This window comes from Sebastes fasciatus, chromosome 19 (genome assembly GCF_043250625.1).
Source record: "Sebastes fasciatus isolate fSebFas1 chromosome 19, fSebFas1.pri, whole genome shotgun sequence".
NCBI classification, from domain to species: domain Eukaryota; kingdom Metazoa; phylum Chordata; class Actinopteri; order Perciformes; family Sebastidae; genus Sebastes; species Sebastes fasciatus.
This window is the reverse complement of record NC_133813.1, coordinates 9,434,201-9,462,190: the sequence shown is the minus strand read 5'-3', so window position 1 is coordinate 9,462,190 and position 27,990 is coordinate 9,434,201. Positions and strand designations below refer to the sequence as shown.

The 27,990-nt window shown below is 38.7% G+C and overlaps 2 protein-coding genes across 5 annotated transcripts in view; both read right to left on the bottom strand.

Moving 5' to 3' along the window:
• tjp2a (tight junction protein 2a (zona occludens 2)) overlaps positions 1–10,018 on the bottom strand; it is a 39,141-nt gene extending 29,123 nt beyond the window's left edge. The window contains exon 1 of one of the 2 annotated variants that reach the window (XM_074616826.1): positions 9,818–10,018. Coding sequence is in view for 1 of the 2 variants with exons in the window: in XM_074616822.1 (XP_074472923.1) it covers positions 2,657–2,763 (107 nt within the window). In the remaining variant the exon portion in view is untranslated. Of the gene's footprint in view, positions 1–2,656; positions 3,087–9,817 lie in introns of those variants that run through there. The other variant, XM_074616822.1, reaches the window with a different exon arrangement.
• A 2,771-nt stretch (positions 10,019–12,789) lies between these two features.
• On the bottom strand, positions 12,790–27,418 carry pip5k1ba (phosphatidylinositol-4-phosphate 5-kinase, type I, beta a). Of its 3 annotated transcripts, none has more exons than XM_074617119.1 (15): positions 27,254–27,418; positions 22,774–23,006; positions 21,940–22,070; positions 20,610–20,727; positions 20,342–20,494; positions 19,838–20,134; positions 18,001–18,185; positions 16,881–16,961; positions 16,638–16,686; positions 16,441–16,525; positions 16,198–16,338; positions 16,021–16,105; positions 15,416–15,512; positions 15,032–15,101; positions 12,790–13,811 (listed from the first exon to the last, which is right to left on the bottom strand). In XM_074617119.1, the coding sequence occupies exons 2-14, from the start codon at positions 22,843–22,845 to the stop codon at positions 15,063–15,065; spliced, it is 1,533 nt and encodes a 510-aa protein (XP_074473220.1). In that variant the 5' UTR covers positions 22,846–23,006; positions 27,254–27,418; the 3' UTR covers positions 12,790–13,811; positions 15,032–15,062. The 3 variants fall into 3 exon arrangements, with proteins under 3 accessions (XP_074473220.1, XP_074473221.1, XP_074473222.1); XM_074617120.1 differs by lacking the exon at positions 27,254–27,418 and adding an exon at positions 23,185–23,551; XM_074617121.1 differs by lacking the exon at positions 15,032–15,101.
• Between the last annotated feature and the right edge of the window lie 572 nt (positions 27,419–27,990).

The window sequence follows — 27,990 nt, the reverse complement described above, 5'->3', positions numbered from 1 at the left end:
CGCTCTACTTCCTGAACCACAGCCGCCCCATAAAAATTACAATATGTACAAAATGATGTTGAGATATTTCACTGTATATGTGAGAACGTGGTGGCCTTGTTAGAGGAAAAGTCAAAGGATCACCTTGTAACCACATGTCTATATTTGGGCTTTTTGGACTGTTGGTCAATCAAAGCAAAGTCATTTGACGATGTCACCTTATTGGACATTTTTCTCTTTTGTTGACATTTTCTATGCAATCTTTTACTCATTTAACAAGTAATAGCAGATAGCAAACCACACACACTTTCACATTGAAGATTACAACTATCTCCTTTTTGCAACAGTCAGAACGAGAACAAAAACCTTCATTGTTGAGGAAATATAAACCAAATATTTCAAAGACCACGGGACCAGATGAGAAAAAGTAGAGCTATAAATAGCGAATAAAAAGCCACGTTTCTCAGAAATAAACCATCCGTGTATGGCTCTTTGTAAAGCCAGTGGAGACCCGGCTCACACTGATACTACAGACTATAATACTATAATCTGCAGTCTCACTTAAAGAGCTGCATCTCTGACCTGATCGCCAACATGTCCGAACATGTGGCGTTCTCCACCCAGCTGAAAAAAACGCTTTCTCTCAACTTCATGGCAGCGAGTCACACGTGAGGTTTCTGATGCATTCAGATGGTCTGACTGGATACAGTCAGAGACTACTGCAGTGTGATACTGTGCAGAGAGTGAAGAAAGCAGATTGTCTCTGCATGACTAAACCTGCTGCCCTTTACACATTAAGCACAGACTTGTAGGTTCGGCTTCATATCTCCAGGAACAAGTGAAGTAATCCGAGACATAACTCACTTCTCTTCAAACCATAAAAGAAAGATTTAGACCTAGGGCTGGGCATGGCAGCATTAACTTGTTAGGGGGAAAAACTCCTGGTAGGTCCATATTGATTGTCCTCTATGTAATGTGTTTGTACCGTGTCATCTCCACGTTCCAATTAAAGGTTTACTCAAGCAATTTAGTATTGCACTTCTGTAAAGTTTGGGGGCTCACAGGAGACAGATACAAGCAGCAAGAGGCAGAGTTATTCTGACTTTTAACCCATAATATCAAGCTCCAAAAACTCTGGATCCTACAAAACTCAATAGCATCTTTCGTTCGACCCTCCCTGCCTGGTCAACACCCACATCACCCCCTCCCCCAGTTTGTAATTCAGGCCTTCTGTTATAACTTCAAAGTCTCAAGTCTGATCTGAGATAACCTCGGGACCAAAACTCTCAGTGGCACTAGTTTTGAAGATTTTCAAACACCACCCATTTAAACTAAGGCTGCACAATTAATCAAAGTTTTGTCAAAATCGCAATACGGCCTACTGCAATATAGGCCGTGGAAATCACAATATTTGTTTAATGTGAAATGTGTGTCAAAATATGATTTTAAATTAAATATTGTCGTGTTGCAGAGATGTCCTGGCTTACAAATCATATTCTACAGACTTAAGAAAACATCTTTGCTTTGTACAGAACCCCGCAAAAATCACACCATAATCATTTTAATATGTTTTTCAATGAAAATGAGAATAATGATGTAACAATTATCATTCATTCAAATTGCCATATCAGTCAAAATAATCACAATTAGATATTTTTTCAAAGACGTGTCGCCCTAATTTAAACCTCTGTTCAATCAGCTGTAACTCTGACACTTCTCAGTCACACCACTGAGGTATAATAGATTGTATTTTCCCGCCTTACAGGTGAAGCAGTTCACCAAACTAACATCACTTAAGTTCCCATTTTATTCACTGGGCCATAATTCAATAATAATGTTTGATGTCTTTCAGTGTGTCATTGCACACTGTATGTACCACTAAAACACAAGGCAGTTTAGCTTCTAATTAGACAGTGCAAACTGTAGCATATACTGTAGATATATATATATATATATATATATATATATATATATATATATACACACTGTAGATATATATATATATATATATATATATATATACTGTATATATATATATATATATATATACTGTATATATATGTATATATATATACTGTATATATATATATATATATATATATATATATATATGAATGATGTACAAAATGTACAATAAACCAATGGAGTAGTGCACTAAGAGGGGACATAACTGTGATATATACAAAATTAACAACCTAATATACAAAAAGTACTGTACAAGTGAATGCAGCTATGATACGTACAGTATGGACAGAACCAGTAAATAGTATATATAGTAAAATGAGTCTGGCTATGATATATACTGTATATACAAATAAGTTTGTAATATGTACTACTAAACAACTGTGGACAGGATAAGAAGAAGACTACACAAATGACACAAATGTTTTCATTTTTCAATGCTGTGAGGACCCTAAACGAAATTCCAGTGGAGACAGAACTCTCAGAGACTCAAAACCTGGGAATATAAAACCAAAACTATCTGCATGAACCACACACAGTTTCGTTTTACAATCTTTCAAAACCATCTGTTGCTTCCCTCTGTACTAGGCACTAAAAGGTACCCATAATTCTGCAGAAATAAACAGCTGCAGCAGTTGTTACAACATGTTCACTACTGCTATGCACAAGCTCTCTAGCCATATTAAAGGTAACGACACACAGTGATCTAACTCACCCCTGGGGTCTCCACAGTTTCCTGCCGGGTGGCAGAAGCTCCCGTTTGTTCAGGGGTACAATCCCTATGGCCGCCTGCATGATCGTGATGAACTTCTTAAACTTCATCTTCTAACTCTCTTCTGACGGCGACAGCATCTCACACACACCGCACTGCTCTGACTGCTACACTTCCATCACTCATCTTCTAACAAACACCGGAGGCAGATTCAGCATCTCCACGTTTGCTCATCTCCTTCCGCAGCATCACGACTTCGAGCTTGTCCTCCCCATGACAACGAGCCAGGACCCGGTGCGGCGAGGTCCCCGTGGCGGAGCTACTACGCGTCCTGTCCCCGACCGCCGATTCCGACAGATGTCCTTTTGGCTTTTCTGAGCGAGGGAGGATAAAAGGAAAACAAACGGCCACGTTCCTGCCAGGCGGTGGGCAGGCCGAGAGAGGATGACAGCACGTCACTCTTACATAATTCGGGAGCTTCTCTGGACATTACACTAATGAAAACGCAGCCTCTGCCACCACCGCTGCTGCAGCCACTGGAATAATTGTGGTACTAAGCCCTGACAGATCATGTATGCTTCCCGCCCCCTTCTCCTATAATCCCCCATCCAGGCTGTCTTCTCACCATTTACACCCGAACAGACCCATCTACTTCACCCTCACATCCTCACACACCCCTCCACCAGGGCTAACCCCTTATGGGGGTTTATTAGTGACACAACTACTACTAAACACATTTAAGCTGTAATCAAACTGCACTTCAAGATTTGAGTGTGCACAGGGACAGATTTGTGAGAGCAAAACACGTTTTCCGAGCAACGTTCCTGATTTTGTGCACGCTTCGTTCGAAATCTGCTCCCACTACTTTCTCCAGCTGCTTCGGCATATTCTGAACGAGGGATTCAATCTTACAATCGCAAAGAATGAATTAATTATTAAAAGGCCAACAATATATGTCTTTCTTATTGTCAAACAAAATATCAATTTTGGTGTATCTTCATATTACACTACACATACAGTAAAATATGGAAACACTTTGGGTTTCACACATTGCATACTAACTCTGTCATGGACAGGAAACGTTATCGTATTGCGGTAACGTGCGGTCAAGCCAGCCCCCACTCTCATCTCCGTGGTCAAATCAGCCGACTCTACAACTGTACAGCACCCATATACTGACATTTATGTTAAATGCATTCAATGGATGTATAAAGAGAACGGAGCTGACCGGAGAGCTAGAGACGGGCTTGGCGAAGTTAGCGGAAGCAAACACGTGTGACTACGTCCGGTTTTCAAAATAAGGTGTCAACAAAGGGAACGGTATATACAAAATACATATATGGAAATAAGATTGATTGGATTATATTCACCAGAAATATAAAACATTACATGTCCCTTATAAATTAAAAAGAAAATATCACTAATTTGTGAGGGAAATGTCTTTATTCTTAGATTTTTGGGTTGCTAGATAAATTGAATTAATAATGCCTGACAATAACTGATATATTTGACTTCAGGACATCTGTGACTACATACATGCTGAAAATCAAACATTTTTACTGTATTAATTTAGATATTTTCCAAAGTAAAAGTCCCTAGAAGTGTATGATTCAACTTTTCCCCATGGTCTAGTGTTAAAAAGGTTAACAAAAAAATCGCAATATCGAATCGCAATACTTTTACAAACGCATACAGCTTATTAAAGAAACACTAGTATCGGATTGGTACTCGGTATCGGCAAATCCCCAAAGCACTGTGTGAAAAACAGAAGCGACAGGGCGCTCCAATGGCTTTAAAGGTTGACACACTGACCAGGAAACACAATTTACCCGATTTGAATACGGCCAGGGACCTATGTTGCATCTCTCTGTCCTGCAGTTTCTGTGATATCTCCACTACTGCTATTTAATAAAAATAAATAAACAATTAAAACCGCAGCCACCCAATTCATCTCAATGAGGCCGCTGAAGTGATGCAGCCGGGTTGGAGATATAGAGGGTTCCTGCAAAAACATGGACCTGTTGAACCTGGAGTATTGCATTTTCAGACACAGAACCATTTTCAGGACTTGAGGAATTTCCATAATGCATCCCCAACTCCCTCCCCTTGAGCACACTCCCACACTTGTGCGAACCCTCGGCGTGCACGTCACGCCGCAGCGCTGATTAAATGTCGTATCTTGTCATCCCCCGAGTCACCAGCTGACAGCAGGCCGCCATGTCCTGAGAGGTTTTGAAATAAATAAATTATCTCTGTGGCCTCTTGATGAGCTGCCAGCCTATGCAAACTACGGACAGGATTTATATTCCAGCAGCTTGGACGTCTGGATTACGGCTCTGGATGGTCGTGCCATGAGAGCTGCTGCAGATTTCACTGAGCAGCAGAAATCCCCCAGCGCTCCAAAGAGGGGGCTGAAAATACCAGGAGCACGGCGGGGGAGACACAAAAATAACGAGCCTGTCTATTTTAAAAAAAACGTCGGGCAACAACAGCACAAAGGAAGATGAAAAAAGAAAGAGAGAGGTTTTTTAAGGACACTCTGTGTGTCGTCTTTGTCAGAGGAGCCAAGATTAGGAGCCTCGTCTGGGCTGGAAGCACCAATAAGAGACATTCAGCATGACATTCACAGGCGGTTTTTATCATAATCCAACACCTTACAGTAATCTCACAGAGAACACTCATCTAGCCCAAACTGCATCCAGACAGATGAGAGTGTGTAGGTGTACAGTATGTGTAGGGATACAAACACCACATAAATTAACATGTGCTTAAACACAACACACAAAGGTGTATACACAGTCACATGCTTGCTCCAGTCTCTGGGCTCTCATTAACTTCATTTCCAGCAGCAGCAGGCAGCAGCAAACAAGCTCTGATAAACCTACTGTACGCTACCTTCCCCACTAGGCTTGGGCGGTATCTGTTTTTTCATAACTTCAAGAACTAGTGTGAATCTCTAGGCTAATATTCATCAGTTTTCACTCATTCAAGGTCCTTTCAGACACGATGTGTCAAAGGCACCACTGCGCTCTGAAGCCTGTTATTTTCCAATGGCTTGCGCCACTCCACAACGGCTTTACTGCGATGCTGTGATGTGCTGCAAGCGCAGCTCAAGAGATAACGAAAAGGAAAAAAAGTTGCCATAAATCTGGAGAAATATGGGAGGATTGTGACCACGGGAGGAAACCGGGAGAGGGCAATGAAAAACGGGAGTCTCCTGACAACTTTATAAGGCGATAATAGTTTTCAATATGCATAACAACACAGCCAGAATTGATCTCAACTACCAGCCGAGTACAGCCATCTGCTTCAGTCTGCGCTCTCAACAACAACAACAACAACAACAACAACAACAACAACAACAAACAACAAACATCCTTCCACAGCACATTCACAGTATCTTCTTTTTAATCTTTCACCGCATGCTTTCATGCAAAAACACAAATTCACATCCTCTACGTCAGGGCAATCAATTTGATTTTCATAGGCACTAGATGGTTGCTTGTAGTCATTTCCCTATCCAAGATTGGAAAACATGATAAGCTTCTTGGCTCTTGGCTTTTTTTTTTTGGCTCTACTGCTGCTGCAGTTTCATAACTACAACATGAACCATTTTAATCATTTGAGACTTTGCAATGATTACCATTTTTCCCACCAAGACACTGGCTGCTCATCTGTAGCAAATGGTATAATATTTACAGCGCATATGTACTGTATATAGTTATTACAGTGTACTTTATTTTAGTTTCAAAAGCAAAATTCAGGCCAATATTTACAGTACAAATAGTACAGTATATAGAAGTATGTACATATGAAAATTTCATATAAGTGTGTGTTTTCTCCATCTTACAACTTTACAATTCAAATCAGTATTTTTGCTCTGTCAAATCTACTCAAACAAATAATATGAATGTGAACAGGTCGGGGCTTTTACTTTTTTAAAAGGCTCAGATTTAAATTATGAAAGGAGGGGGAGGAGAGTGATTCACTCTTCCGACTAATTCCTTTGTCGCTGCATGTTTTCACTATTTAATGAGAACGCCTTCTATTTTTTTTCTCTGTTTTTCCACAGGGTGAGCAAATGGAGCTGGAGTCGTTTGGTCGTCTTAATGCTTTTACATAAGCAGTTTGTTTCTCTGGCCCTTGACACTTCCCCACGTGTTGGAGTAGTGCTGCATTACCGAGGCCCAAAGCCATTATGCAATGTCCATATGTAATGCATGTGCGAGCCAGATGGAGGGACACATGCCACTCACAAATCTGTGATGAGAGCGTAGCGAGAGCGAGGGGAAAGAGATTGACAGGCAGAGGAAAGGGAAGCAGTGTGTTCACGTGCCCTCCACAGGTATAATCTGGTTCATCAGGGCAAATGCAGTGACCTGGAGAGGCCAACTAGAAAAAAATGAAACAAAAGCCTGTTCTCTTTGCTGCAGGTTTTTTCTTTCTAAAAGCTTTTTAAAGTGAAACAATGTAAGTTGAGGAATGAGAGAGCAGCTGGATACTGAAAGAAAGTCTGTCCCTCCCTGTTGAATTCCACCACAACCAGGTTTCTACCTCACTGAGGACACTGACGACCTGAAACTGACTTTACTTTTTGTAAAGATTTTTAAGGTTGATTCTGAGTAGGGCTGCAACCAACGATTATTTTAATAGGGCTGTCAATTGATTAAAATGTTTAATCGCGCTTCACTGCATGATTGTCCAAAGTTAATCACGATTAATCGCAAATGAATCACATTTTTTTCTGTTCAAAATGTACCTTAAAAAGAGATTTATCAAGTATTTAATACTCTTATAAACATGGCAGTGGGTAAATATGCTGCTTTATGCAAATGTAATGTATATATGTATTACTGGAAATCAATTAACAACACAAAACAATGACTAATATTGTCCAGAAACCCTCACAGGTACTGCATTTAACATGAAAAATATGCTGAAATCATAACATGACAAATTCAAGTACAACAGGCAACAACAGCTGTCAGTGTGTCAGTGTGCTGACTTGACTATGATTTGCCCCAAACTGCATGGGATTAGCATAAAGTGGGCATTTCTGTAAAGCGGAGACTCGTGGGTACCCATAGGACCCATTTTCATTCACATATCTTGAGGTCAGAGGTCAAGGGACCCCTTTGAAAACGGCATGCCAGTTTTTCCTCACCAAAATTTAGTGTAAGTTTGGAGTGTTATTTAGCCTCCTTCGTGTCAACGTAGTATGACATGGTTGGTGCTCCCTACAACCTAAAAACAAACTTTGACAGCCTTAATTACTTTCATTGTCTATTAATCTGTTGATTATTTTATCTATTAATCGATTAGTTGTTCGGTGTATAAAATGGCCAGAAAATGTCAGAAAAATGTCGATCAGTGTTTCCAAAAGCCCGAGATGACGGCCTCTAATGTCTCGTTTTGTCCACAACTCAAAAGATATTCAGTTTGCTGTCATAGAGGAGTAAAGAAACCAGAAAATATTCACATTCAAGAGGCTGAATGACTTTTTTTCCTTAAAAAATTACTCAAACTGATTATCAAAATAGTTGCAGCTCAAATTCTGAGTCAGTATCAGTCAGCAAGACTCCAAAAATGCCCATAAACTTCATTCAATACAACAGTTTCAACAAAAACTTAACATAACCTTGAATATATAGTCGTCGGCTATACTGGGGACTGAGTGTATAGTCTAACTAACCAGTAACATACAGGCTACATGTAGCTAACAAGTGCATGTAGAGTAATGTGTAAGCTACAATACTACCCTATGATTTATAGTGGAGGAAATGATAAGATAAGATAAGATATTCCTTTTATTAGTCCCACAGTGGGGAAATGTGCAGTGTACAGCAGCAAAGGGGATAGTCCAAAAAACAAGATGCATCAGCTAACACAGTAAAAAAAAAGAGCTAAACAAAGTGTAATAAAATATGAACCATATAAATAGAAGGAAGTATAAAAATAGGTGCAGTGTATACAGTATTGACAATAAACAGACTATTAACAAAATTGCACAAGTGGGAAAATAATATTGCACAGTGAGAATGAAATTAAATTTTAGTAACGTAAAAGCACTAAATGGTTTGGGGCCAAAATACATTTCTGATCTTCTGCTATGTTCTATCCATCCAGACCTCTCAGGTCATCTGGATCAGGTCTGCTTAGTGTCCCCAGAGTTAGAACTAAACATGCAGAAGAAGCAGCGTTCAGTTTTTATGCACCAAATATTTGGAACAGGCTCCCAGAAAACTGCAGGACCAACTCCAACTCTGAGTTCTTTTAAATCAATCAATTGCTGAAATGTGCTATACAAATAAAGCTGCCTTGCCTTAAATATGACAGATCTTCTTTAAGATTTTTAGAGTTCACGTTTTGTTTTTTTGAATATTTTATTTTCCAATGTTTTAGTGAACCAAATATACAAAACATACAAAACACAAACATGGCTCCAAATTCCCTCCCTATATCCCACCCACATACAAACTGAAAAAAAGAACCATACTCAAGAGGAGTACAGGCTAGTTAACTATCAATGAATTAAAAAGGATATAGAAAAAAACAAATTAAAAATAAAGAAATCATAAATAACGAGATGCAGTGTTCTGACTTATTCAGATGACTAATGATGTATCGAGTATGATCATTTTTCTTGAATGTTTATGTAAAGCACTTTGAATTGCCCTGTTGCTGAAATGTGCTCTACAAATAAAGCTGCCTTGCCTTTCCTAAAATGTCACAATAATGGAAATGTGCAATATTTGAGTGATAGCTTAACTTACTCATTGTAGTAAAGTTACTTTAAACACCTGGAGTTATTTGGCTGGTGGCTGCTAACACACACTGAATACACAATAGGTTTGAAACAACAGTACAATGGTAGCCCAGCCCCACTTTGTGCGTCTCTATTTACACTAGTGGGGCTAATGAAGCACACAGAGGACACACTAACTAACAGTAACATGTAGGCCTGAACACACTGCAGGTCACTTTTATAATAAAAATAACCCTGTGCTGCCTTCAAGAGCAAGATAAAAATGTTGTTTATGACTTTAACTGCCAAAAGAGAATTTATTTGGCATCAGTTCAATGTCCTAATATGGAAAAGAGAGAGGAAGAAACACGGTGAAAAACATGTCGACATTCAGGCAGAACAATACTCGGTTTACTCACCAGGTGAGACTCTCTGTGTCCTGTTTCTATGTGACCAGAGCAGGTAAATCCGAAAAGTTAGAGGTGGACGTGAAGGCTGCAGAGGACGATGAGGGTTTCAACTGGGACGAAAGTTTGCTGGCTATTTTTGGTTTCGTCTGGATCCAGAGTAATAATTCAACCAGTCATTTCCTGGTTCTTGCAGGTATGTGGGCGTGTCTTACTGACTGCAGGTGTGTGTGTGTGTGTGTGTGTGTGTGTGTGTGTAGGTGGAGTGTAGTTTCAACATGTGACTCCCTTTGGGTGCGGAAGGTGGTGACATTCTCTTGAATCACACATCCTGTAACCTGAACGTGACTTGGTGACTCAGTTTACAAAACAAACAAAAATGTAAATCATGAGTTGAAAAAGGTAAATGAAGGCAGGTGAGTCTTCTGTGTTAGTAAATTCATTACATAGGGCTACTGTTGTTTTACATTTTTTATCTGAGACTGGAGGGAAATCTGTTGTTAACCCCAGTACTTAACAAATAAATATTTTTGGGGGTGGTCAAAAACTGTATAATTAAAAAAGAAAAAAAAGAAAAAGAAACCCATAAAATAAAAATTAAAAAAAACTATATACAATAAAAAGATAATTAAAATAAAAACAACAACAACATACAATTAAAATACAATAAAAAAAGATAATTAAAAATAAAAAACAACATATAATTAAAATACAATAAATAAAATATCATTAGAAATAAAAAAAACAATAACATACAATTAAAATACAATAAAAAAGATAACTAAAATAAAAAACAACAACACAATTAAAGTACAATAAAATATAATTAAAAAAATAAAACAACAACATACAATTGCAATACAATAAAAAAGATAATAAAAAATAAAAAACAACATACAATTAAAATACAATAAAAAAAGATAATAAAAAATAAAAAAATAACACACAATTAAAAAACAATAAAAAACATAATTAAAAATTAAAAAAACAATAATTTTATGTTTATATTTCTAATAAATGAATAAATAAAAATGCTATTTGTGTCCTGATCGCAACAGGTTTTATGACTGACCTTACAAAATGCGAATTTGATTTTGTGTTTCACAGATGGAGGACAACAGGCGTCATGTAAATGGTTATAAAGCTTTCTTTTATTTTACATCTAACTTGACCAAAAAAAAACACAGGAATAAATAAAATATTTTACAAATGAAAAATGTGAATTTGGTCAAATTTGGTCTAAATTAAACTTTATTTTTACTGTAGCATGTTTCTTGTCTATTAATGTATCGCTTAAAAGAAAGTACACTTTGCTCTTGTGGGGACATCAAGCTCAATGTTGCCCTGCAAGATATAAAAAATACACTTTCTTTCTTCTCCTTCTTCATTCCTTCTTTCTTTGTTTCTTTCTTTGCTGACCTTGACTTGTTTCTTACAAATCACTTGGCTGCAACATTCATTAACAAAAAGGTGCCTCTTGTGCACACTCTTGTTCTGTTATTAGCTACTACTCATAGTATACATGTACATGATACAAAAGCAACAGCAGGCTGTGATTTTGGTGCCTGTCTGACTGGTTTAACCTGTTCAGGTTTAGACCCTCTGGCACCGAAACAGAAAAGCCCAGTAAAAAGCAGGTAATACTCTGCAATTTACCCGACCCGGCCACAGCTCTGATCCTCACACCAGCCACCATCTAATGAATACATAAAATACATAAATTAAATTCCTGAACAAATTCAGTTATATAGGTAAAATGTGTTGTATTTGCTAACAGTAATATTGGTAAGTTTCACAAAATGTAAACGTGCAACTCACGCGTCGGCTACGTCAAAATCACACTTTAAAACAGAGAATAAGTGAATGTAGTTTGTTAATTTCCACCTCTGGCAGATGTTTTCATCCAAGTCAGATTAACCTAAATCCTCTAAACCTGCGGTGTTGGCTTCACACTCACACAGACACACACAGGACACATTACTGCACATTAGAAATTAAATTGAATTGAACCAGTCTGATAGATTCACATTTGATCAAATTGGATAAACAAACTATATTTATCTTTTGATATTATCCAGACAGAATTAGTCAGCCTGTAAACCAAAGAGATTTCATGTGATCATCCTTTAATAGTATGCAGTAGTGCACTGGTTCACGGGGGGGTCACAAGGCCTTCTTGATTTGAAGGTGTGTAAGACAACTTTAAAAAAATAAATAAAAATATATAGTTGGCCTATCTATCAGCATTTCATTAATTTGTGCAAAGAAAACTCAATGAAATTCTTATTTTTAACATTTGGATTAATATTCCAGATATAAACAGGATAAGAGCATAATGAAGACCTGAACACACGTTATATTCACAGAGCCTTCCCTCTCTGCTAAACAACCTTTTTCTGCATTAGAAAAGTACGCAGTTAAAACAACCAACGAGCTAGTAGAACAACGGCCAAGTGTCAGGGAGAAGAAAATTGGTCAGAAAAGAAGCCTATTAAGTATCAATGATTATTAAAAATAATACACAATACAGAGAATTGTATTAAAAGTCCCCAAAATAACAGGAAAACTCTACAATATTCACAGGAAATAATCCAAATTGCTTGTTTTACACAGACTTCCTGCAGTTATCGCATTCACTTTTTGGGTTAATTGTACAGTTTATCAGTTGTTCTGTACTATTATTGTTATGTATTAAATATCTATAAAATATGTCACTTAGTCAGGGGTCATCAGTTTACTCAATGATAGAAAAGGGGTCCCTTAAGACAAGAGCTTGGGAACCACTGCAGTAGTTGACAGAGCACACATGCAGAAATGCAAAGTAAAGGCAAACCTCACCATCACCATCTACTGTATCCTCTCTATACAGTCTATGATTGTATCATTGCTGCGCCCCCTTGTGTTCAAATAAAATATGACAGCTGATGTGAGCGTTTTACCATCAAAAAGTTGGATATACACTAAAAAAAAAACCAGAATGAATATTTAAGAACATAAAATATGAATTTATTTCACAAATACAAGTTCAAAGTATTGCTATAATACAGTTTTAGGCCTATAAATCACATATAAAGCACAGATTTTTAAACTTTCGAAGGCAAAAAGAAGACATAACGTACAACACGGTCATTATTTACCTCTAGGATTCAAAACAGTTTATAACAGGCAGAAGTTTGAATAAATCCGAGTGAAGATGAAATGAGAAATGACACAGGAATGCATGAAAGGTCAAGGACTGAAAACTGTACAGCATATTACTGTAGACATAACAAGAAAAATATGTCATTATAACGTGAAATACATCTCGTTATAACAAGAAGCTGAGCAAATACTTTTTGTACTGGTGGCAGCAGATTCTACGTGTTTGGAGAAAAAGATACCCAGAGAATATGAAATAAATTAATAATTGTGTAGCATGATATTGATGTATTTGTTTTATGTGAATTGCGATTCTAAAATCAGTTATACATGATGTTTATAAGGGTATAAACAGATGAATCTTTCATTCAGATTCCCAACAGCATAATGATCTCAACACGCATCTATGTAATTATATGATGTGAAAATAACAGCATTATTTTTTTCCTGTAGCTGATTAACATACAAGACAATCTGCTCAGTGATCCAGCCGCTGAGAACATTTAAACATTTGCACAGAAATTCAGACATCCAAGAAGAATTTTTTTTGTTAGCACTGTTGTAAAATTAGCAGCAAAGTGCAAATAACAGAAGAAACAGCTTCATAGTGTTTTATATTAAAAGTCTTAACACACAGAAACACACACTGTATCCCCATCTCTTCATTATGGGGCTTTCTATATAAGAACCAGTGATTTGGTGCATTTACTTCGACTCAAAGAGGAAAGTCACAGAGGCACAGAGTGATGGTCACGGTGGAGAAACTGACATCAACATGTTTGTGTCAGATCTACTCCGCTGTGAAGTCCTGATGTCTCGACACTGTGGGACTGGGAAGTCAAAGGTCAGAAGTCCAGGTGGCTCCTCACTAGAAAACAAAAAAAAAGATTATTTGTTCCCTTTGTCATTTAGGTAAAAAAGCACAACAGTCAAATTTGACGCTAATTTGTTTTAACGCCACTAATTTCTTTAACGCATTAATCCAACATGTGATTTTTAGGTTGTAATGTGTTGTACTAGCTTATCAGGAAGGAGGCTAAATAACGCTCCAAACTTTCACTACATTTTCGCGAAGAAAAAACTGTAATGGCCATTTTCAAAGGGGTCCCTTGACCTCTGACCTCAACATATGTGAATGAAAATGGGTTCTATGGGTACCCAGGAGTCTCCCCTTTACAGACATGCCCACTTTATGATAATCACATGAGTTTTGGGCAAGTTATAGTCAAGTCAGCACACTGACACACTGACAGCTGTTGTTGCCTGTTGGGCTGCAGTTTGCCATGTTATGATTTGAGCATATTTTGTATGCTAAATGCAGTACCTTTTGAACTGGTAAAAAATGTGCGATTAATTTGTGATAGTCACGATTAACTATGGACAATCATGCGATTAATTGTGATTAAATATTTTAATCTATTGACAGCCCTATTAAAAACATCTGGGAACCTACAGATCAAGTCTCTGGGCATCCAGATAAGAATATGAGTCAAGAAGACAAATGGCTGTCAGAGACGATTTCCCCTTTCACCCTCGCTATAGTTTCTGAATTCCTTTGTCTCCCGTCGGAAGCTTTGCGATCAGATTAACTCCGACGTCTGCAGGCTTCCCACGGAGCCTGAGTAGAACCGCTTAATGTGGGCTGAAGAACCGCTTCACATAAACCCGAATGAGGATTTTGTGGTTATGTAAGAGAAGTGCTGTAGAAAAGGGGATTCGTAGAGGTTTCTCAGGCTGACACAGACGTAAGGACTGAGGGGGATCAGCTGAGTCATGCAGTATAGACGTCACAGGATGCCAGTGGGGCCTCTAGGACCTAAGCGCGGCCACCATCAAACAAGAAAGTTCCAGGAAGATATGAGAAATTGCATGCTGGGATAGCGACAAAGGATCGACAGGAAGATATAAGCAGCTAAAGAATAGTAAGGATTCACTCAGTGTACATGTTCCTGTTTAGATTATCATGTGGACCTCTGTGCCTTTTGTTGACGCAAAAGCAGAAACAGAAACAGAAACAGAGTGTTGTCCAAAAAAGAAGATCAATAACAAAATCAATAGAATAGTCTATGGATGTCATTGGCTGCTTACAGTTTATGGATGCTGGGACACAATCGACTGATCAACTCCAGCTGGGTCTCCTGGGTGAGTCTGTGTGACGCTGAAAATGCAGAGACACCCAGTGACCCCTGGATTCATCGTGTTATGATGCCATAAAGTTATGAGAATACATTCGTAATTTTATGAGAAAAAAGCTGTACTGTAATAGCTTAAGAATATTCTTGTAATATTATCCAAAAATGTTGTATTAGTTTGGAAAAAAAGTATAAATATGTTGAGAAAAGCCTAACCATTTGAGAATTATAGAGTGATTGAGAGACGGATTGATACATTGTTGATTTTGGTCTTTTCATCATTGGATGTGTACTTAAAGACTTTTTTCATACAGATTGTATCAAATAAAACATTTCATACCAAGTAGACGTCCAGGTCAGTGTCTGATTGGCTCCTGCTGAGAGTCGGCAGAGGATCGTCCAGAGCGATCGTTGCACTGGAGTCTCGTCGGTCTTCACTGCAACATAAAAAATACAAATGAATATGGTGCAAAGATGTATACAAGCACGTTAAATTCCTGCTTTCTGCTTGAATTTGCTTGTCAGGAAAACGTAAACTTATTCACATATCTTGAAGTCAGAGGTCAAGGGACCCCCCTTGTTTAGCGTAATTTAGCGTAAGTTTGGAGCGTTATTTAGCCTCCTTCGCGATAAGCTAGGATGACATGGTTGGCACCTATGGATTCCTTATGTTTTGTAGTTTCATATAATGCCAATATCTAGCTTTAAAACTGAACCCGTTACAAAATAAAATGAAAAACTCCTCTACACTATACAGTGTACACTGTAAAATATACAAATATACAAAGAATTATCATCTTGTCACTGCTCAGTTCAATGCCTTGTATCGTCCTTTTAGTGAATGTGAAGCGACCAAACAATCAACAATTACATTTTCTAAAGTCCCGGAAAGCTGACTTGTTATAGATACGAAGCTTAGATCTGAGAGCTACACGCATAAAGTACCTGTTTTCAAGATCCTCTTCATCATATCCGGTGGACACGAAGGAAACTCTCAGAAGGAGATCCGGTTGCTTGGAGGAACTGTGAACTGTTGTGACAAGCAGATCATCAGTGAATCAAGCAATGCCTCCCCTAAAATGTTACACAAATGTTTACTAGAATATCATGTTAAATGCCTACAGTTTCCATCCAGGTTGTCCAAGCTTTGGGCCTTCTTCTCCTCCTTCTTCTCCTCCTTTGGTGGGGACAGAAATTCCTGAGAGGCCGACTTTGCTGCATAGATGGAACTCCTCTTCCTCTTTGAGGACGCTCCTCTTATAGCTGGGAGACAAAAACAAAGAGTGATTTTAAAAGAAAAGCTCACTAAGCTCACTGTTTATGCAGGATACAGAGCACAGGAGTCATGTTAGCTCAGCGACTTACGATGAATCTTTTTGAATACAGTCGAGCCCATGAATTTCATAAACCTGTCCGCGTAAAAACCGGGCCTGTGAACCGACACCGTGTCCTAAGAAGCAAAGAATGCTGTCAGACACACACACATGCACTTGTGCAGACACATATGCATGTAGTTGGACATAAAAACCTGCAGGTAAGGACGAGGGTGTGCAGTTACGTACCCCATCATGTACAAGAGCTTTCCAGGAGTGTTCCACCTTCTTGATGAACCTGGATATAAGAATTAAAAATTAAAAATACATGTCACCCTAGTGGCTGTTATCAATAGCACCTTTAAACTAACATTGAAAAAGTCTAAAAAAATGTCAAGCCAAATCAATTTAAAATGTGAATGTGGCTGCGCACATTAGAGAGTAACTAAAGACTAAAAGTGCGTATGTCTGCGTGTGGTACTGTGAGCTCACCTGTAGGACTGAAGGATGTCGATGATTCCTAAAAAGATGAGAAGGTTCTCATCTTTATGTTTGGCAGGAATTCCACCCAATCTGAAAAAAGAAAGATGTGTTAATGACTAAAACAGAGAAATTGACTTAATAATTTCCACAGTTCCTATATTTTGCTGTATCACATACAGTAAAGCTGATTTCTAAAAGTTTTAAACAGTTGCTATAGTGCCATCATCAGGAAAATGACAAAAAATGTGTCGTTTGGACCGGATCACACTATTGTGCAAAATTTCACAACAGTGAGTTTTTGTTCATGAGAAAGCAGTTTATGTAAGAGGACAGAAGAAAAAAGCAGAAGAAGAGTCTTTGAAACTAAAAAGAGATAAGAGGAGGATAGAGAGATAACTGTCTTCACGTTATGTACTGTAATGACCTAAGTGGCTGCAAAAATAACTCTAATATGAAACTAAGCTGTGAAATGTGATGTTAAAGAGGACCTATTATGCTTTTGTGCTTTTCCTCTGTTCTCTAGTTTTTTATATATATTTTTGTGCATGTAAAAGGTCTGCAAAATTACAAAGCCCAAAGTCCACTCCAAAGGGAGTTACTCTCCCCCACAGGAACACTACTCCTGAACTGCCTGAAATACCTTGCTAGTCCCAAGTCCCACCATTTCTTCTGTAATGTGGTGATGTCACCAAGTAACATATTTGCATAATAACTGCCTAGCGGGTAGTTTGGCACGCCCTCAAACAAAGCTAGTTAGAGTGGAGCTGAAGCGGAGTCCGAAGAGTTTGGTTCGATTGACCAATCATAACAATGGGCAAGCTGACCAATTAGAGCAGACTGGGTATTTTTGGGAGGGGGTCTTAAAGAGACAGGCGCTTAAACGGCGTGTTTCAGACAGAGGGTGAATACCGGTATATTTAGACAGCCGGTATGAGAAAAGTAAAGCGTTTTTGGAACATTAAAGTGTGTAAACATGTTCTGGTAGAAACCCAAAATACAAGTATGAACCTGAAAATAAGCATAATAGGTCCTCTTTAAAAAAATATATATTTTTCCATATTACATAAAAAGCCCAAAAAACACAGAGAAATGGTGTTTACAAAGAAAAAATTGCAAAAAATGTTCTCACGTTTCATCATCAGCCACCGGTTCGGGGGCCTTCGCATTCCCCTGGATGGACTCGAGGGCGGTGGAGTAGAGGACTTTCTGTCCCTTCCTGCTGTCACATCGGTTTTCTCTGACCAGAGGCTTCCGGTCTGCAACGTGAATCCCCAGCAGGAGACTGTAGTCCATGATCTTAAAGCTCTCCAGGACCTGACGAGAGATGCAAACTGGACGTAAGCAACTCCAGCAATTACAAGATCAATTTAAAAATGAAGGGGAGTTAAACACAGGAAGACAACAGCCGTGTCCTTGTTCGAGGGCTGAAGTCATAACAAAAGTCATAATGGGCTAACAAACCTGTCCCATTTCATTAAAATTACATTTTAATGCTAATTGTTTTGGGATTGAGATCCTCCAGCAGTCTCACTACAGTAGCATCAAGCTAATTTAGTATGCATAATGACATTATTTTAGCAAGAAAACACTATATATGTTCATGGTTAGATTTATCAGCCGGTTAGACTGTTATCAGGTCATTAAATGGGCATTATCAGTGGTTATCAGCCTCATAGATGTGGGTCAGAAGGGGCCTGCTACACCCACTCGTAGGTTTTATCATCGATTCACATGGAAAGAAGGAATAAAAGAAGACGACAGCGACCTCTAGAGGCCATAGTTATTATGAGAGAAGCAAAAATGGAAGTCAGGCGCTGTATTATAGACAGCATGAAACACAGTACTTTCACACAGGAGACCGGAGTTCGCTTCCTGTGTGAAACCAACAATGTGTAGGTGTCTTTGTGTTCACAACCTTAAGTTACGCTTTCATTTTTGAAGCGTAGTTATTTTAAACCAAAATATGATCTTTTCCCCGAAACTTAACTAAGTAGTTTTGTTGCCTAATCGTAAAGAACTTGTGGTTGTGTTGCCTAGAACTGAACAAGCTGTTTCGTTTCTATTCAAAAAAACGTAATGTTTCATTGCTCAACGTGTTGCTTTTAAAGGTTTGCTTTCACATTTACAACATAGTAAATGGTCTCAGACTGTCATCATTTTGGGGGTATTATCACCTTCTAGGTATTTGTTCAACTCTTTTACCCAAAGATATTATCAATTTAATAATGAGTAGCTGGTTAATGTAATAAAACAACAATTTGAATTGTAAAATAACACATAAATGTACTTTTTTTTAAACCACCCACAGTAAACTTTACATAAACAAGCTGTAAGTTGACCTCTCCCACACCCGAGCAGATCCCAGTTATTGGGGCTAAACCTTGATCTGCAAAGCAAAAGTACAGTACAACATAAGCCTCAATCCCCCTGACCAATCACTGATGTCACGAAGTAACTCCTGTAAACAAAGAGGCCCTTACTTTCCTCTGTGTTATCTAACGCAATCACTGAGGTCATGCAAAGAGGCCCAATAAGAGCACGTTTTACCCCAGACGGGCCAGTTTGCGCTTCAGAGTCCAGCTGCTCAGCCTGATCATACGAGTCAGGTGCTTTCGCTGTGCTGGCTGTTAATCCTCCATCAAGTGGCCACTGTTGTTTCACACTAATGAAATAACAGGCAGGTGCTAATGAGGCCACCATAACAGCTTATGGTTGCATAATGTTATCTAAGGGACGGAGTGGTGCTGTGATCACCGGCTGAATTCAGTTGAGGAAAGATTTATACCCAATGTGAGTTGAAACAAAGACGATAAAATGATTGTACAACCAAGTAATTTATCATTCTCTGGTTTCAGTTTCTCAAATGCTACTTTTCTCTGTTTTATATCATTTGACATTAAATACATTTGGGTTTCGGACTGTTGTCCGGTTCGTCAGATAGATATAAGATCTTTGTGTGAACTCACCCGACAGTCCCTCTGCAGGGTCTTCATCAGGGCGCTGTAGGTGTCCGAGTCGAAGTGCAGGCCCTCGTGCATCTCCTGGAAGTCCAGGTCTTTGAACGTGGGCGACCCCTTGACACGCTCTTTGCGCGAGGCGCGGCGTTTGTACGAGGAACCCTTCAGGTCGTACTTGTAGTGCATCCTGATGGCGCGCGGCAGCACGTTGTTCATCACCACCACGCGGACGGTGAGGCCGCTGCACTGGATGCAGTAAAGGCCGTAGAACTTGGGCAGCAACGTCCTCGGGTTCTGATTCAGATTCTACAAGAACAAAAACATTTTTTTTTACATTTAAGAGCACATGTAAGTCAAATGAAAGTTGATAAATATGTTTTATTTTCTAATCTAGTATGCAAACTCCACAGGTCTCCTTTATGTCCAGAATTGGGGATTTTTAGAATTTTGTTAATATGTGCACTGGTGTGCATGTAAACATAGTGAGAGTTTATGTTTGAGGAAGGAGCTCACCATGTAGTAACCAGGAAGCAGCTTCTGCAGGAACTCGGCCTCTTTATGCTGCACCGTCTTAATGATGAACTCGTCATCGCTGGTGAGGTAGAACCAGGAACTGCTGGCGCCCGGGTTGGACAGCTCGATCAGAGGCTCATTGCACATGGAGTACTGTAATTCAGAACGACGCAACAGTCTTAGCAGGAAAAAGTGTTGAAATTAAACCAACCAAAACTTGCGTCACACCGTGCTGAAACAGAATGATGGTGTGAGTTTCGACACTGACCAGATAGTCATCTGGTTTGATGCCAAACAGCTCTCTGAAGTAGCGGAAGGCCAGCGGGGCGTACGTTTTCAGACGGAAATCTGGGTAGTGATGTGCTGGAGTCAGGTTGCTGCCCTCGCTGGAGAACAGAAAGATGTATTTAAGTTTGGATAAGAAAAATATGAATGTACAATAACAAAAACAGTAGCTGGTTGCAACATGCACGTCCATTTTCACGGAAGACATTTTGACATGGCAAAGCAGGAAAAGCACAGATTAATGATGGCTGAATATTGGGCATGTTGGCTCACTGTCACACTTTCATGGCTTACTGGGACACTTCTATAGAACAGAGCCTTCGTCAATGTTATTGGTAACTCCTGTGCATTTCCTATGACGTCAAAATGTCTGCTGTGAAAAAGGCCGATTGCTAAACTGTGTTTTTCTACTGAACCTCAAGAAGGCTAAGTTGTAAACTTCCAAAAGTGACTTCCTAACATTGAAAAAATATATAACAAAAAACGTTTCTCAAATACATTACCCACCCTAGCTCTAATAAACATAAAGTATGAGTTCACCCAAATTACAAATCCATGTACTTTTTTTTCAACCTCCCTCTGGTGATATCTAGACATTCAGATTTTGAGGTTTAGTTTTATCTAGTGAGGTTTTTAAATATCTGTCTCGGCGTCCACCACAATGAGAAGTAGGGTATTGGTACTGTATGTTCTGCTGAAAGAATTGAACTTGGTTGCCTTTGCTCTGTCTTCATATTAATTACCAGCACTTTTCAAGCCCTTCAAAGAGCAAATAATACTCATTTTTAAATGTACTTAAACTACTGTTAAACAAAAATATCTTTTAAATGCTTTATTTTACAAGTTATTTTTCAGGAAACTATGGGACCCATAAAATAAAGTATTATCATATATTTAACATAGCTTTAATGGCTAATAAATAAATGAATACAGATTTGGCAGCATACATATTTGTATTAAATTCTCTTTACGTCCCCACAGCAATCAGTATATCAAATGCTCTGATTAAAAAAAGAAAGAAATGTGTTATCTGTGGCTGTCGAAGGACTGTAATAAGCCTGTCTAATCATTTCATTCGGGCCGAATATAATAATTGGACGGGCTTATTAGGTAGGCACTCTGCCCGTGCACTTATGTGCGTCACCAGTCTTTCACAAGCTGCTTTTCTAAGTTTTTCAGTTGGATCATTTTTTTAATCTATCTCAGTCTTGCTAGTTTCTCCAGTATTACCTACGCAAGCTTTAATCTGAACTTGATTATGTACATTAGCTAAATGTGAACAATAAAACTGTGTAGCAATGAGAGAGGCCTACCTGGGCAGGAAGATGCTCTCCACCATAGAGAAGTCCTGCATGAGAACATCTCTGTCTGGTTTAGAGCTGAGGTTTCCCACAGCGTGACCGATACCCAGCTGGATGGCTCCTTTCAGGGCAGCTGCCGTGAGCTGACAACCCATAGCAGGGAAAGAAGAAAACATACATGTTTAAAAAAGATATAACATTAACATTAATATATAGAAAATAAACCCCCAGGTAAAATAAAACATGACATTTATCATTGAGCTTATCGAGTAATTTTCCTCCAACAAATGAACTACAGTGAAATCTCTCTGTAAACTGAAGCTGATCAACCTAATCGCCTTGTTCGTCACCGCTCTGTTCCCTCTGTTACATAACACAGCTGACTAACAAAAACAACATTTAGCTGAATGTATGATGCTGATCTTTGCTTTACTTGAATTAAATTATTACTTAAAATTTTTTTCCCACATATTTTAATTTCGATGGAATTTTATGACCCTTTAGATTTTGACTTATTAACAGCAATATACAAAGAAATTAAAGCAACAACTGTTTGCAAATATGATTTTCTCATCTTAAAGTATGAAATATATGGAAAGGTTTTATTCACAAGAATTAGGAAGTCTTCTAAATATGCATACTCTGTGCATACTGTGTTTTTAAGAGGTAGATAAGTAGAACGTTTTGTTTTTAGTAGTGTGTTTGAATAACTTTACACAATCATTTTCAGTTTTGATATCAGCATTAATTCTGTAATAGTGGGTGTCACTGCGCCAAACAAGAGGATGTTTGAGGTTTTTCCTTCCTTGGAAAGTATTACATGAATTCATAATGACGTCTGCTCACCTTTTTGTGATCCTTTGATGCTTTAGAGAGTTTGGTTCCTCTTCCTACACCGTCTACGGTAGCGGTTGACATCTTTTTTGGTACAGAGAGAACTTGATCAGAGGGAAGCTCGTTCGTCCTTCCTCCAACTGTGACGCTGACTTCCTTCTTTCCCCTCAGTGATGAACGACCAGGCGCAGTGATTTACCTTGAATGGGCTTTTACTGAAACTGTATTCTCCAGGTGCGCCGCTCCTGTAGGTTGTGAGGTAGAGAGAAGAGAAGTTACACATGAATGTCAATGCAAAGCACGTCAGCTGGTGAAAACCTGCACGGCTACGACCGATTACCCAAGGTGCATTAGCATTTCGGTTCTACAACAATCTCTTCCACAGTGTGTTTGTCTAGTTCTAGTGTCTTTCATTGGACTTACAGAGCCTTGAAGTGTGAAGACCTCTCTGTCCGAGGCACTGCTGAGTTCTGAGTGACCACCAGTGTTTGCTTGAGTCTTTAACCTCAGAATCCGTCATAACAACCCTTGATCCTCATTAAGACGGATTGGAAAACCATAACACGCAGTACCAAATTCCCTGGTTTTATAACAGTAAGTAAAGAGGGCTCAGTGTTCCTTACGTATGTGACCCTCAACTTCCTAAAAACATGAAGAGAGTGATTACGGAGACAGAAACAACAAATAAACTGACCGCTACAGCACTTCATTAAGGATTAGTCGTGGTGATTGGTGCTGCAGAAATACTGCTGGAAAATCTATTTGTTCATTAAATTGAAAACAGCAGGACTTATCAAATGTTGGTCAATGTAAACAACTGTTGGAAATTAACTTTGTATTCTAACTAGGGCTGTCAAAGTTAACGCAATAATAACGCGTTAACGCAAGTTTGTTTTAACGCCACTAATTTCTTTAACGCATTAACGCAATCGATCTTTCGGAGGTTGTAGCGGGCTCAGTTTTAAAGCTAGAGTGAAGATACTGGTATCATATGAAACTAGAACCAACCATGTCATACTAGCTTGTCGCAAAAGAAGGTTAAATAACGCTCCAAACTTGCGCTAAATTTTGTCGAGGAAAAACTGTCATGGCCATTTTTCAAAGGGGTCCCTTGACCTCTGACCTCAAGATATGTGAATGAAAATGGGTTCTATGGGTACCCACGTGTCTCCCCTTTACAGACACGCACACTTTATGATAATCACATGCAGTTTGGGGCAAATCATAGTCAAGTCAGCACACTGACACACTGACAGCTGTTGTCGCCTGTTGGGCTTGAGTTTACCAAAAAATGTGCGATTAATTTGCGATGCACAGCTATGGACAATGGTGCGATTCATCGCGATTCAATATTTTAATTGATTGACAGCCCTAATTTTAACCTTTTGGAAGCATGAAAGCAGCTCCAGAAAGGTTTGTATAAATGATTACACATATTCAAAACACAATATTTCTATTAAAAATATATGAAAGTATACACTCCTAGTTCTAAAAGTACATGTGAATGATGTAGAAATGGCAGCGGTTCAATTACGTCCTGCCAATTATGGATTTATGGATTACAAAACAAACACTGCTGCAGTGATGGTTTATAATCAGCAGTCTTCAAATCCACATTCCGGCAATACAAAAGCTCTAAAGGTCTAATGGTCATCAAAACTGCCAAATTTCTTACTATGTCTATCAGGCATATTGAGAAAGTGCATCCAACATCCTGGTAGCTACTAAACCAGGGGTGTGCAACCCTTCTAGTGCCATGTGTATACACTGTTTTCACCTGGCAGCCTGGATGTAATATAGAGAGATGGCCTGACATACTTAAGGAGGTTTTCATGAATTGTTTGTTGCTTTTGTTAGGCCCTGTACTTGCTCGAATTATGCATTAATATTAGCTTGTGAAACATAAAACGTTCCTATTAAAACATCTTTTTATGTCTCGAACGAACCTACACCTCCAGATCCTACCAGACAAGCCCCTCTGTGTTTTATTTTAAGTACTGTCACAGGATGTGGGGTTGTGGTCTGACTCGGGGGGAGTGTGAAACGGTTAAGGATCATGATGAGAAAGCGTGTTTTGTCTTGCAGTTCTCCAGGTTGTTTGCATGTTTGAATCGGAGGCTGCGGAGATCAGGAAAACAGCTTAAATATTGTTGTTTTTCACAAACATAAGACTTTGTGATTAGTGTTTAGAGTACTGAATGGATTGTACATAGAGTCTTTTGACAGTTCATTTCAGGTTTCCTCTGCAGCACTTTCACATATCACACAGAGTGACGTAACGGCACAACGTGGTTGAGAACATGACGGATTAAGCGTTCGTACTGTAAGTGCTTTAGTTTTACATTCGGCATTATAGGAAGATTAAATGTAGGCCTATATGTTTTGCTTTCAAAACAATGACCACAAAAAATCTTTAGTCTGCACGTTTAAAAATAAGTACGACCTCATGTTGTGTCTATCACGTGTATACACCGACTCCGAAACTTTGGTCAATCATTAAAGTTTTCGGAACGGTAGATTTTCTGTGAGAAGCCAAAAGAAGGTTGTTTGACAACTCAGAGACACCGTCCAAAATGACATCTGACAAACATTCTCTTCGTCTCCCAGCACAAAGCATTTTACGATAAAGAAATAAAAGAGATGTAGAATTTAAAGATAGATTGTGGCAGGTGATTTCGCTGGTTAAGGGGATGCACCCAAAACCGTCTCCTTCTACCCCCTTCCATTCACAACTGGAATCTTAACGGTATACTGTTTGTAGGCTACAGCACAACAAAGTAGGAAATAACAATAAACACAATTAAAACAGACAAAAAAAGATTTAACTTTGTATACTTCGCCTACTTAGGCCACGGTAGAAGCACAAATATCAAGGAAAGAGACCGAATGCTCGGCTTCAGAAACGTAACGCCACTAATTTCTTTAATGCATTAACGCAACTTGCGATTTTTAGGTTGTAGTGAGCTCAGTTTTAAAGCTAGAGTGAAGATCCTGACATCATATGAAACTAGAAAACCTAATGAATCCATTGGTACCAACCATACTAGCTTGTTGTGAAGGAGGCTAAATAATGCTCCAAACTTGTGCTACATTTTGGCGAGGAAAAACTGGCATGGCCATTTTCAAAGGGGTCCCTTGACCTCTGACCTCAAGATATGTGAATGAAAAAGGGTTCTATGGGTACCCACGAGTCTCCCCTTTACAGACATGCCCACTTTATGATAATCACATGCAGTTTGGAGCAAGTCATAGTCAAGTCAGCACACTGACAGTTGTTGTTTCCTGTTGGGTTTGAGTTTGAGCATATTTTTTATGCTAAATGCAATACCTGTGAGGGTTACTGGACAATATTTGTCATTGTTTTGTGTTGCTAATTGATTTCCAATAACAAATATATACATACATTTGCATAAAGCAAGCATATTTGTCCACTCTTATGTTAATAAGAGTATTAAATACTTAACAAATCTCCCTTTAAGGTACATTTTGAACAGATGAAAAACCTGCAGGCGATTAACTACGGACAATCATACGATTAATCGCAATTAAGTATTATAATCGATTGACAGCCCTAGTAAATAACAATAAATTATTTTGTGAAATAAACAGCTTTTTGTTTATTTATTTCACTGAGAGTTATAATATGTAATAAAAATAAAATCAGCCTTAAACTTTAAGTTAAATTTATTATTTCCGTGGTCTTCAATCATTGTTTTATTTGATGGCCTTGCCGCTCTGGCATTAGGACTTTGTGCCCTCAAAAATTAACAACACCAAAGGCCAAGTGGCCTAAAATGATGAAATTCAAGCCCTGAGTATAACCCATCCTCCGTGGAGACCACAGTCTTTCATTTTAATATAGGCCTACACTTACAGTGATCATTCAATCAATGAGGATAGACTAAATATCAGAAACACCTCTCAGTATAATCCAATACAGTTCAACAGCACCACACACTACCTCCAAAATGACCAGTTGAATCAACACCTTTCGAAAACAGTTTCAACAAAAACCTTCATGAAGGAGGGTTAAAACCAGGGCTGTTGTGTTAGACTGCATTAGTTTTAGCCAGGTATAGTACTGTATAGTGCATTTTGTCACTCAGGTGAACTCAGGTGAATATTTAAACCTGCAAACTCTCACACGAAACAGGCACACTGCACACTGCAGCTCTTTTGCATACATGTAAACGATGACAGCCCCGACATTTTACTTTCTTTCTCTCACTGATGGGAAGTTGAGCTGATTTCCTCTTGTGATACTATCATCAGTTCACCTTCTTCCTGAACGACCTGTACGGGCTGCGTGGCACTATAATAATGATTCTTATTATTCACAACAGGAAATATACAACTAGAAACCTACAGCTTCGTGTAATTCATACAGAAACAGGCATACAACTTAAACAAGTGGCTCGACCCTCACTTTATAATAAAGATAGTAGGAAGAAAAGCTTTTCTCGGCAGAAATGAATACTTTCTGCCTTCTTACCTTAACAGACATGATCATACGGTGACAGTGGTGAATGCAGGTCAGTGAAATAGCTCGCCGATGTTTTGTGATCTGAACTCTGTGGCACACTGTGGTGAGATGAGGAGCAAAGTGCTGCAGCAACTATAAAGCATCCTCACCACTTCCTCCCTCCCTCTCTCTCTCTCTCTCTCTCTCTCTCCACCTACCTGTTGTATGATTCCTCAGAAGCTATGAGTCACACTGAGTTGTTCTTGTTCGTATTGCCTAATAGTAGTCTGTGAGAAACGAATGTTAGTAAGACCAGAGTCTTTATATTAGGGCTGTCAATTAATCACACGGGAGATATTTAGGGAGGTATTTAATACTCTTATCAACATGGGAGTGGGCAAATATGCTTGCTTTATGGAAATATATTTATATATTTATTATTGGAAAACAATTAACAACCCCAAACAATAACAAATATAGTACAGAAACCCTCACAAGTACTGCATTTAGAATAAAAAATATGCTCAAACTCAAACCCAACAGGCAACAACAGCTGTCAGTGTGTCAGTGTGCTGACTTGACTATGACTTGCATCAAACTGCATGTGATTATCATAAAGTGGGCATGTCTGTAAAGGGGAGACTTGTGGGTACCCATAGAACCCATTTTCATTCACATATCTTGAGGTCAGAGGTCAAAGGACACCTTTGAAAATGTCCATGACAGTTTTTCCTCGCCGAAATGTAGCCAGCTTTGGAGCGTTATTT

Excerpts from the sequence above, each read along its gene's own strand:
- pip5k1ba (XM_074617119.1), bottom strand. The coding sequence starts at position 22,845 with ATGTCAACCGCTACCGTAGACGGTGTAGGAAGAGGAACCAAACTCTCT. Across the intron at positions 16,687-16,880 it reads GACATCCTTCAGTCCTACAG|GTTCATCAAGAAGGTGGAAC; the intron begins GTGAGCTCACAG and ends TCTTATATCCAG. Across the intron at positions 15,102-15,415 it reads CTGACCTGGACGTCTACTTG|CGTCACACAGACTCACCCAG; the intron begins GTATGAAATGTT and ends CTGCATTTTCAG.